This window comes from Conger conger, chromosome 15 (genome assembly GCF_963514075.1).
Source record: "Conger conger chromosome 15, fConCon1.1, whole genome shotgun sequence".
NCBI classification, from domain to species: domain Eukaryota; kingdom Metazoa; phylum Chordata; class Actinopteri; order Anguilliformes; family Congridae; genus Conger; species Conger conger.
In genome coordinates, this window is record NC_083774.1 from 26,750,820 (window position 1) to 26,763,372 (window position 12,553).

At 41.1% G+C, this 12,553-nt stretch overlaps 1 protein-coding gene across 2 annotated transcripts in view; it reads left to right on the forward strand.

The window, feature by feature from the left end:
- Positions 1–12,553, forward strand: part of LOC133111540 (SH3 and multiple ankyrin repeat domains protein 2-like) — a 122,893-nt gene that overhangs the window by 82,204 nt on the left and 28,136 nt on the right. The window contains exons 18-21 of one of the 2 annotated variants that reach the window (XM_061221980.1): positions 8,069–8,204; positions 8,774–8,854; positions 11,768–11,821; positions 11,955–11,956. In XM_061221980.1, the coding sequence (XP_061077964.1) occupies positions 8,069–8,204; positions 8,774–8,854; positions 11,768–11,821; positions 11,955–11,956 (273 nt within the window). Of the gene's footprint in view, positions 1–8,068; positions 8,205–8,773; positions 8,855–10,264; positions 10,274–11,767; positions 11,822–11,954; positions 11,957–12,553 lie in introns of both variants that reach the window. The other variant, XM_061221981.1, reaches the window with a different exon arrangement.

The window sequence follows — 12,553 nt, forward strand, 5'->3', positions numbered from 1 at the left end:
CTTTTGTTTTCTGGTTTCTGATTCTGTCACCGTCTTGATCTGTTGTTTACGATTTCGGACTGAACATTGTTATTACGATTCCTCGATTCTCCTTTGTACTGTTGCCTGGTCGGACTGCTTTCTGGTTAACAAACCTTTGCCTGTGACATCGTTTTGGATTATCCTTATTTCATCCATTTGCTGGCGATTGACCTGTGTCTGTTTTAGTTGTGTGGAATTTAAGAAAGCTATTCTGCACATTTCCTGGTTGTATGCACCTTATCCAAAACTTTAAGATTGCCCCGAGTCATCTCTCTGACTTGTCCTTCCTTGTTTCTGATGATCTGGAGCAGCTGACCAAAGTAGTCTGTCTGTAGGGAGAAAATACTTACCAGTTGTATTGTAAAACATATTGGTCTTGGTTAAATAAGCATTCATCTATACATTCTCATCCAACCCACATAGGGCTGCCACTTCTCACTTAATTAGTCAACTAACGTTTTGATTATTCTTCTTTTGTATTTCCATCAGACGAGACTCTTTGGGACTGCCACCAATGAAATTTTTTGAAGAACAATGCAGTAATTTTTTGTAATCTATTTATTTAATTCAGTTGATTAACCATTACACCCCTTTAAAGACAGCTGTAGTCAAGTTGTTGTTTTTAATCATTTTAATCCTGTATGAGATGTTTCGGTAAAATGATACATGGCTCTCTGGCGTCATAAAAATATTCTCAGATATGTACTGGCCTTTGATTCATTCGAAAGACAGCTGTTAGTAAAGTGATTTTACAAATGTGTTGATGAAATAGACCAATTGAGTTGTTGACAATATCCTCATTAGTCAACTATGAATTTCTTTAGTAGGTGACAGCCTTGCAATCATCCATACAAATCTAACATTTGCATGTAAGTTTTGCACGTGCATGAGCTGTTCAAATATATGCAGGAATAGGCATGGCGATGTCTGTGATTAAGTTTGTAATGTTTGAGGCGTTCAGATCTCCGTGACAGAGAGAGACAACTGCAATTTTACAAATGTGTTGATGAAAACACGTATAACAAGGGTAATCCAAATCGTAGTCGTGGTCACAGGCGAAGGGTCGAATACAAACGGGCAAATCAGAGAGAAACAGAATCCAGAAGCAGAGGTCGAAAAACAAAAAAAGGTTGATAAACTACGGATGAATCCTATGCAGATGGGATACGCTAAAGACAGAAGTGGAAAACAAAACAGGTCGTAACGGGAGTCAATCAGGAATAAATGTTGGAGAGTATGGAGTAAACAGTAACAATCTGGCGATGAACTCGACAAACAGAGGGGTTTTTATAAGATAGGTAAAAAGAGGGAATGGTAATCAGGTGTGGGAAACGATCAGGAAGTGAAACGCAGGTGAAACAAATAAGATTGAATGAATGAACTGACAGGGTGACTATGGTGTGCACAGAGGGTACCAAAACACGGAAATGCTAAGCTCATAGACAAAAGATTTGACAATGAAAAACACAGAACCTGACGTTTTGTCATGCCATTCATATTCTCCAACTTCTAAGCGGGGAAAACAAGATGGCGGTTTTTGCAAACTTTTCAGGCGAGTTTGAGGCTATGAAGCCGAAAGGGAAAATACAACTGGGGTCAAGTAGTTTGTCCCTTTACATCACTGCTTTCTTGATTTCATTTCACACACGCGTTCACACACAGATTAAAGAAGGTTAAAGCAAAGAAAAACAGGCTCTAAGTGTTGATCAGGCCAATCGATAATTTCACTTCAGATGAATGACAGCAGCAACTCACTTTTTTCAGCGTAGATGCCGGAGAAATGGGAGAAATGAATTGGGGTTTTTCCAAATTCCTTCTAAATAATGGATGGTCCTTCTTGTGCATTTCTACAACATCTTATTGGAGGCCGTTATTTCCGATGGCAATAGCCTGTACAAACCTGCCACCGTTATTGATAGGACCCGCCATTTACAGGCCAATCCATGTGAACTCTAAGCATGGTCATCGATCGCCGTGCCGTGTGCGGTATTAATCACAGAAATCGGTCTGCAGTGCTGACAGGGGGATCCTTCATGTTTGTGGCAGACGGTTCACCTTCCGATTCCTGGCAGTCAGAGGCTGCTGGGATGATCCCGCGTTACGGAGGGTACATTTACATTTCTTTACCATATAACTGATCTCAAACAAACTTTAGTCAGAAAGTTTTTATTCTATTTAATCTTTAAAGATTAAGTCCCTTGAGATCCATTTTTTACATAATTATTGTCATTGTATTACAAAAATGCCTGTGTTTCTAATGTTTATACTGTCATTCTTGTTTCTATGAACACAATCCAACAGCTAGAAAAACTCCATTCAAGCTTCATACATAGTCAAATGTATTCAATTTCCTTAGTGCAAGTATCAGAATGCTTTCAGGATCTAGTCTTGATTCTTGGCTTTTGATTGCCTTTGTAGTCTGTTATTGCGTTATAGGGGCCCTCAGGCATATAGGCGTCCTCAGGCCTATAGGGGCACTGAGGCGCATCGGGGTCCTCAGGTATATAGAGGCCCTCATGCATATAGTGGTCCTCAGGTGTATAGGGGCCTTCAAGTCTATAGGGGCCCTCCGATGTATAGGGGCCCTTGGGTATATAGGGGTCCTCAGGCCAAAAGGGGCCATCAGATGTATAGGGGTCCTCAGGTGTATAGGGGCAGTTGTATATGCAGAGGTTGCAGCTGCTAGCTGACCGCTGGCACTGACGGTGGCTCAATGGCGCTTCATAAGCCTTCATGGGCTGTGCTTCTCTCGCTTGCTCGCACACGGAAGCAGCAGGAAAGCCCCTAAACTGCTCCTCACACTAAGAAAGACAGAGAGTGTGACTGATAGCAGCGCTGCCATTGGCATGTTAGATCTGGAAGCTGCCGCACACTCTCGCTCACATAACGCTGAGGCTGTAATTACAGAGGTGAGTCAGCTTCACATGAAAGCATCTCGCCTGCTACTACAAAGGACATTTCCATTACAGACAAGCACTACTGCACACTAAATCCTTTATTCGTGCACATACACACACACACACACCAGTTGATGCATCATTTCCTCTGGGGCAGATGCTCCTGCTTGTTCAAAGGAATGCAAAAAAAAGAATCTGGGATTTCATAATAAAAGACCCCAAGTCTGTACAATGCACCATGGGGCTGGAGAACTCATATTATGAAAGGTAACCCAAAGGGTTTTCATTTCCTGCTAATTTTCCGCAGCAGAGAAGAGCAGGCTCAAAGTAATCTGCTCACAATTGATTTCAAGGTTCAGCCAATTTTGCACCATAAAAACAAACGGCAGAAAAAGCCTGGTTGGCTGATTCTAAGGCAGCTTTTCCGGCTGTTATTACCAAACCACGACAGCAACAACGGTTTCGATAAATATTTTATCCTTCTAACAGCAGGTCACAGACTGGCGATGTTTTAGAAACAGGGCTGCAGGCAGCATTTCATAGTGCTGCTCAGCTGTGCACGGCCATTGCGTATCACTGACAAACATGCCTGTGGCACACAGATTCCCTTCTGCCTTTTTCCAGGGAAACATCAGGCCATGATTTCTTAAATCAGGGCTGTGTGTTATGAATCAGGAGCTGTGTGTTATAAGAGCTGTGTGTTAGGAGATAATAAGGAGATATGTGTTATAAGGGCTGTGTGTTATAAGGGCTGTGTGTTATAAGGGTTGTGTATTATAAATCAGGAACTGTGTGTTATAAGGGTTGTGTATTATAAATCAGGAGCTGTGTGTTATAAGGGCTGTGTGTTATAAGCATGGTGTATTATAAATCAGGAGCTGTGTGTTATAAGGGTTGTGTATTATAAATCAAGAGCTGTGTGTTATAAGGGCTGTGTGTTATACATCAGGAGCTGTGTGTTATAAGAGCTGTGTTATAAATCTGGAGCTGTGTGTTATAAACCAGGAGCTTTGTGTTATAAGGGCTGTGTGTTATAAACCAGGAGCTTTGTGTTATAAGCGCTGTGTGTTATACATCAGGAGCTGTGTGTTATAAACCAGGAGCTTTGTGTTATAAGGGCTGTGTGTTGTAAATCAGGAGCTGTGTGTTATGAAGCTTGTGTGTTTTCATCAGGAGCTGTGTGTTATAGTTTAAGTATAAGAGCTGTGTGTTATAAATCAGGAGCGGTGTGTTACAAGGGCAGTGTGTTATAAACCAGGGGATATGTGTTATAAGGGTTGCGTGTTATAAATCAGGAGCTGTGTGTTATAAGGGCAGTGTGTTACAAACCAGGGTATATGTGTTATAAGGGTTGTGTGTTATAAATCAGGAGATGTGTGTTATAGGTCAGCAACATTAATTTGTAAATTTGAGGAAAGTATGCTTCATATTCCAAATGCAAGTAAAATAGTGATCCCACTGTTTTTACATCAACTAAGCTAAACTTGAAGTCCCTCTGCATTATGGTAACATCTTCAATTTAACAATTCTATTTTATTTGTACAGCAGAGATCAATGTATCTTCAGTTAATAACTGTAGTCTGTGTGAAAATAAACAAGCCTTGGGATCTCACAACTAGAATAGCAGGATCTCTATCTGCTGTAACATTTGCATTCACAGGGTGCTGAAATGTTCACTGTGAAGTTCTGTGTTAGCGGTAGCTTAGGCTAACTCACACGCTAAGGGCTGTGTTGTTATTACAAGGGTTATACAGACTTCCCCCAGCGGCGTGTTCAGTTACGCAATATTGTGCGGTGTGATATGTGGGGCAGGGACTTGCACGGGACTGGCCTCCCTGTGACAGACAGCCCTGCAGTCGGAGGGCAACGGAGCCTCTGATGCACTGCTTACATGCGGACGAGCCTCCGGCATTCACGCCCAGTCTTCCCAGCATGCAATGCAGCACGCAGTAACCACAGCAGATTAGTGCAGCACACAAGTGACTGTTCCGCAGGGAGGTGTGTTCAGTAGGCCAAGACCTCATTTACAGCCTGCCTTCCTGCATCATCTCACAGCCTGTTACAAATGTTCTGCGAATGGCAAGAGGTTTACGGGACAAACTGTATCGCTGCTATATACACTAAGTAGACCTGTACACCAGCTTGTTAATGCAAATACTTAATCAGCCAATCATGTGGCAGAAACTAGAGGCATAAAAGCATGCAGACATGGTCAAAGTTGAAAGATTTAGGAGCACACAAATGCATCCCAATTAGTATGAAACGTGAATTGCTGCTATTTTATATTTATTTTTTGTAACATACCGTATAGGCTATTTTATATGTTAAGTTATTGTGTTATTCCAATGGATGTTTTGCAGAATATGCAGGACGCGCAAGCAGAGGGTTAAAAGGCTATTCGTAGAGGTTGTCAGGTTCTGTGTTTTCTGTTGTCTATTTATGTCTTCAGCGTTTTTGTTTATTTTTACCCTCTGTCAGTTAATTCACTTCATTCATTTGTTTCACCTGTGTCTCACTTCCTGATTGTTTCCCACACCTGATTGTCATTCACTCTTGTTACCTGTGTATTTAAACCCCTCTGTTTGCATAACTCATTGCCAGATCGTCATGTGTGTTAGATAGCCATACTCTCCAGCGTTTATTTCTGCCTGATCGATGCGACCTGTTTTGTTTTCTGCTTCTGCTTTTTGGATTGCACTCTTGTTCACCCATAGCTTTTTGACTCCCTTTGGATTTTTGCTTTTGGATTTTGGATTTTGATTCTGTTTGGACTGCAAGTGTGTTTTCGATCCTTCGCTTGTGACCACAACCATTCTTCGCATTACCTCTGTTGTTTCTGCTTGCCCGGATACCTGACCATTGCCTGAACTTTTGCAGGTTATCGAATCTTGCCTGTCTGATCTGCTCCGAAGTTAATAAAGACTGACATTAACTTCTTTGGTCTAACTTCTGGTGCCAGACAGAGGTCCCCTGTACAAGCTACAGGCGTGATGCATTTGACTCGCACATGTGTTCAAGCAATCATGTAGTTGTTCTGTCTGAAAACAGTTATGCATTTACAGCAGTCAAGTCAATTTTGTATTTTTTTATGTATTTATTTTGTGTGCATGTTTATGTTCTGTATTGAGTATAAAAATATATAAATGACTTCTGCAAGTCTATACATGGGAAATAAAAATATAAGGTGGGATAACTTTATGGGGGTACAAAATTGGATAGTACCAATTTCAGATGAATTATAGGGGATTCTTCAGGGTGAGTTTGGTTAGCAGAGAGGGCACAAATGGAAATTGACAACACATAGTTGAGTGGTCAATGTGTGGAATAGCTTGCCAGTACATGTAGTGGAGGCAGAAACACTAGGCTTGAAACGGCATTAGATTCGATTTAGCTTTTAGGCAAACTAGGCAGTAGGTACACTTAGGGGTAGGAAAAGGCAAGCATTACTGGGCTGAATGGCTTGTTCTAGCCATTACCTTATGTTATGTTTTGTTTGTCATGTTTTGTTTGCCCTTTTGCCATCTGTGTTTGTCTGTTCTCCAGTCCTTAGCATTTTGGTTTACTTTTAGCCTCTATGCTCACCGTAGTCGTTTTCCATTTCATTCACCCTTATTCATTAGTTTCACCTGTGCTCCATTTTCTGTCTCCACCTCCCACTCCTTAAATGTACTTCCTTCCTGTCTCCTGTCATTCATTCCACCTGTTTCTCATTTTGTGCTTGTTAGTTGGGTATTTAATTATTTTTATTTGCTAGTTCGTCTTGTCCCGTTTTTGGAGTTTCTGCCCTTGGTATTCCTTCCCCCTTGGTATTGTTTTGCATGCCTGCCTAACCCCCGGCAGGATTGCATTGCAGCATAACACTCTCTTATGAATTACATCCATTTACTGTAGCTTTTACTCTCTCAGCAGATGCCCCTGGTGTCGGAGCGTGATGCTAACAGAAACTCAGGGTTTCATCTGATAGCCTTACCTGTCAGTGTGTTTCCCACTGCTTTCTCATTCAGAATGATAAAGTCAGGTCAGCGTATCACAATGACCCAGTCATCCTGTCTCACACAAAGACGAATTCCAATGAGTATTCTAAACAACGTTTTCACATCATTCATCATTCTGTCCTGACTTGGCATATATCCTATTGTTATGGTTGAAAGTAAACTGAACAGGTTGGTGTTATTTTCACCAATACCCTATATGTTCAGAGGAACGGGAGAGTTGATGGGATTTGATTGAATAAATCCTTCACTGGTTGTGTCTGTCCTGTCTTCACGTTTAAAATAGTGTGAACTGCACAAGAAGTTCAGTATTATGTGATGAGAGGGTTTCCCACTCATCAACTCTTTTGCAGTCATAACTAGAACGGCTGGTGCATAACTGGAGAGTTTATCAACCATTTAAGAGTGTGGTCAAATAAGCAAACTGTTCCTTTAAATTCTCCTCCAAACAGCTTTGTAAGCTTGCAGCTGGTGTATGATATGGCTATTTATTTATTTATTTATTTATATTTTTGTATGGCAGTTTACATCTCATGCTGTCAGTTCAGTTTGGCACTATTTGTTCACTGTAATAAGGTCCTTGACGGTAATACAACACATTTAAAATGGAATATCAATTGGGGCTACATGTGCTTTTTTTTCCTTGTGGCTTTGAATATGTCCTGGTGCTATCTCTCAGATATATGTGCGCCTTTTTAGTGTTTTCTTTGTGTGTTGAAAACATCTATGTGTTACACTCATGTGTGTAAAAACGCAGTGGAGAGATAGTGTTCATGTGTTACACTCTGTTTTGTGTGTAAAAACACAGTGGAGAGATAGTGTTCATGTGTAACACTCTGTTTTGTGTGTAAAAACACAGTGGAGAGATAGTGTTCATGTGTAACACTCTGTATTGTGTGTAAAAACACAGTGGAGAGATAGTGTTCATGTGTTACACTCTGTTTTGTGTGTAAAAACACAGTGGAGAGATAGTGTTCATGTGTTACACTCTGTTTTGTGTGTAAAAACGCAGTGGAGAGATAGTGTTCATGTGTTACACTCTGTTTTGTGTGTAAAAACACAGCAGAGTGATAGTGTTCATGTATAACACTCTGTTTTGTGTGTAAAAACACAGTGGAGAGATAGTGTTCATGTGGTACACTGTGCTTCACTCCGTAGGTGAACCAGGACAATGTGGTGAAAGTGGGCCACAGACAGGTGGTGAACATGATCCGGCACGGGGGAAACCATCTGGCCATCAAAGTGGTGACAGTCAGCAGGAATATGGACCCAGAGGACACCGCCCGTAAAAAAGGTGCCTCTGCCTCCCAATCCAAGAGCCGCTGAACCCCTGCTTGGATTATCATTTAGGTTCATATTCATAGTCTCTCAGGTTGTGGCAGGTAGCTCCATACTGTGCTGCCAAATTTGTGCAGCAACTTTCCTCTCTCATTCCCTCTTTTTCTCTCTCGATCTGTTTCTCTCTCTCGCTGAGTGTCTCATAAAAAAAAAAGCTATCATTTAATTAAGATGAATTTGCAATGTACTACCCAAGCACACAGATTACATGGACATACAGTCACAAAGAGAAATGTCTTCATTGGGTTTGCCAAAGCAGCCATTGTCTTGGCAGAAGGAGGGATGTTCAGTCCACTAGTGATAACCTGCATACTAACCGCCCTGCCTATGTAAAAATGTGCAAAGGACTGCAAATCGATTTAGCTCTCATCTCATCATCTCATCTCTCTCAGCACCCAGGATGCTTGCACCGTGTTGCCATTGAATTTGAACACTACTTGATATTCCTTGGGCCAGAAAACTGGAATACTAACTCTAATCTTCCCTCTTGTCCCTCTCTCTATGACCTGCTGTTTGTGACTGAAGCCCCTCCGCCTCCAAAGCGGGCCCCCACCACCGCACTGTCCATGCGCTCCAAGTCTATGACATCAGAGCTGGAGGAGCTGGGTAAGCACTGCATCATGGGTAAAAAAAAGAAGAGCTGTGTCTCAAACTGCAAACTTCTAAACTCCGCTCTACCATGCTCCAGACTCCACACTCTCAGTCAGCTTTCCACAGTTCGTACTTGGAGCACAAAAGCACGGTAGTTCGAAATGTTTTGTTCATTAGTGGGACACACTTTGTGGTGACATCTGACCTATTACTTTCAGCCTGTGACGTAACTATCTAACACTAGTTACGTCAGACATCTAACACTAGTACACGTACACGTTGCACTTAGTAAGTAAACATCAGATGAATGTGCTGTACAAGTCAATATACAACTGACATAGTCTGATAACTATATGTACACGCAGTGAAATGTGTCTAGCTAACTACCTCAATTGTGAATACCTTTTGCTAGTGTTCAAAAGCAGTGTTGAAGAAGCCAGGTTAATGGAGGCAATGATAGCTGCCTGATATTAATTGCTATTAATTGAATTCATTCTCATCATGTATCGTCTTTGCCACAGGTTTGTTATCATAGCTGGATTTTACAGCAGTGAACAAAGAAGACATGTTTGCTAGCTTTATTTTTGTATGTTATGGACAAGTTATATGCACACTAGCTGTTTTAGTGATCCTGCCAGCTAGCTAGCAAGTTCTTTATAGCACACGAGAATACGTTTGCAATTAAGATTATGAATATGAATATTGGCTAAAATAGAGCTGTGTTGGATTAACATTAGCTACTTAGCTCAGTTAGCTACAGCAAATTGCATTGCAATACTGTTAACAGCTGACGTTACTAAGACAGCTAAAGTTAGCTAGCTCAGTGTTAAAACACTAAATAACATGACAAATGTTTAAAAACTTATGAAAAGGTTAACATAAAAAACATATAAACTGCCTAAATTTATAATATAGAGGGACAGTTATCCACCATTATGCAACTCATTTCTTGTCTTGACGGTTTTCTCAAAATGAATTCTGGGATTTTTTCCAGCCGGAGCCGTCAGAGCATGAAACGAAAGATTTTGCACTCCAAATCTTGAACAAACAGAGAGCGCTTCCGGCTCCTTTATCCGCGCTCGCACTTCCAGACTTTGGTTTGCACTCGCATTCCAAGATGGATGCGTACTCGCTATGCGCACTCGGAGAACACGGAAGTACACAGTTTGAGACACAGCTAAGAAGAGGCATTCAGTCAATCTTGTGCCACATGTGCGCTCTGTGTCTACATGTGTGTACTGTGTATCGTCACTGTAAAGGGCCTGTTTGCCATTGTGTTGAACTGTGCATATGATGTTGCACTTGATTCTTTTCTCACAGAGGAAGTGTATTAGCCATAGATATTACAGACATGCCCTTGATTACTTTGAAGAGAGGTCAGCGCCTTCTCTCATTTCTTGTTTTCTTTTTGTCAATTGGCAACAGTGGATAAAGGTAAGTGATGGTGACAGACAGATTCTTGATGAGTCAAATGTGTGTCTCATTTCATTCCACCCCAGTTTTTGCTGCCTCCCTGACCATGACCCAAGCCATACCTTTGTTCCGAGCTTGCCATCATAGTTACATCTTTACCTACATTTTTCTCCTTCTACATTATATGTGAAGAGTGGTTGTGAGAGGCCTGCTGTCCTGCACAATAATTGAAACGTAAGATTTGTGACCAAATGCTGTATCTGCTCATTTTACCAACAGATTGTCCCTAGGTTCTCCCCAATAGAATATTTCCTCAGGGAGAGGACATTTTGACCTTTTGCAAGTCTTTTGCCAGTCGGCAATAAAAACATAGGGCTCTATTTTCCCTCTGGGGCATGGTGTGCTGCAGCCATCATACCGGGGAGGCAGTATTTTCGTGCTGGATTTCGGCGTGCCTGAGCCCTTCGGTCATTCTGTGACTCATCGGGCACTGAAGTGGGAGGGGAACCTGCCGGGAGCGTGTCAGTCAGGCAGCAGCGCTGTGTGAATGTGCTGCAGCTCAGTGCAGTTCTCCAGCCATTTTCACCCTTCACCGCCTGCCTGCTCAGATCACTATGACCTACCTATTTCACCAAGACAAATCCCTGAATTAGGAAAAAGGCGTACTTTGTTTTTTCTTTTTTCATGATTTTAATTCCTGTATTTATTTCCATTTTTATTGTTCAGTTATTGTATTGTGGTCCCTGGGGGTACTGTAGGCTGTTTCATTATTTCTCTTACACTTGCCTGTAATGAGAAGAATGACAATACAAACAAGTTGAAGTATCTTTTCATTTGAGTTGACTGTAGTTAAAATCATAGCTACAATACTGGCACAGATGTCACAAGATGTCATTACCACTCGTGGTCAAGAAGTTATTTCAAATAGGAAGCCAATTGGCACAATTCTGTCCATAGGTTTGAAGTTTCACTACAATCTTATCTGCTACAGTAAGTCACATTAGACGGACCGGCACTCTGTACCAAAACATCATATAGCTGTACAATAATTCAAGTTCATTGGTTGAAAATGGGTTCTAATTGCCACAGCCAATGGCGTTTCAACATCAGTATGTTCACAGAGAAGGGGGAGGGATAAACAGTGTTGTGGTTTGAGGGTGTTTGTTGCTGCTATTCCTCTCTTGACCGTTAGAAGTCCGAAATTACATATTGTACCTTTAAACAAATGTTTTGTGCCTGCGATTTATTCGGTTCATCTCAATAAGCTGAACATAAACTGACCAAAACTGAATAGGCTGAGTTATGTGGTGTATTTATGTGTGTTATGTGGTGTATATTACATGATTAATGTGTAATATTTAATGCACCTCTAATACGGCCTAACTGGAACAACACGTAAAGGACAGGGACTGCTCTGTCCGATTCTTTCAGCATTCCATTTCATGACACAAAAAAAGTTTGGGATGTTTTCCTCTAGCTTAGCATGCTGTCTTAGTTTTGTGTCTGTAAAGCCAGAATTACAGATTGTTCTTTCTTATTCCCTAGCCACTTTGAGGAAAAAGAAGGGTGGTAAGTTTACAGGCATGTTTTACAAACAAAGCATACCGTATTGTCTTTATTTTGGCCACAGTTTGGCGATAGCTAAAAGGCCAAGTTGTTTGTGTTATTACTGTACTTCCAAATTGTTCATGAAAGAAATTAGATGTTGTATTGTAAGAAGTAACAGTGTGGGCTGCATTATTGTTGAAAATGGCTGTTTCTGCTATAGGCTTAGAAGATAGCGTGTGTAAAGTATTAAGATGTAATGCTGACTTGTACAGGCTTATGGGCATCTACTGAGGAAATGAGAAAATGCAACTTTAATGAGTATTATTTGTCTTCATGATTATCTGGTTATAAGCACAAGAACCATAGCCTATATACTTTCGTGCTGAAATCAACACTTCAAGTGACATTCAGTAAATATAAATGAATATTTTTGAAACGTTTTATTATCCTCTTGTAAGATGTCATTTCCCCTGTTATTAGATGTCCCCTGTATCAGAATAAAATCATTTTACTGAAGCTCTATCCCACTTTAAAAGATCAAAGAGATTTTGTTCGGAAATCTAGTAATTGTGGGGAATATTTTGGTCATACAGAGGAGATTCTCAGCAGTGCTACATTTCGGGTGGCTTTTGCAGCCGCAAGCGAAGCTGTTCTCCCCTTGAAGGCATCAGAATCTTGGCCAACTCGAAGCTTTGACTCACTCAGATAGAAGCCGTTGCTATGGCAACAGTGCTGTAATTGTCCAATATAGAA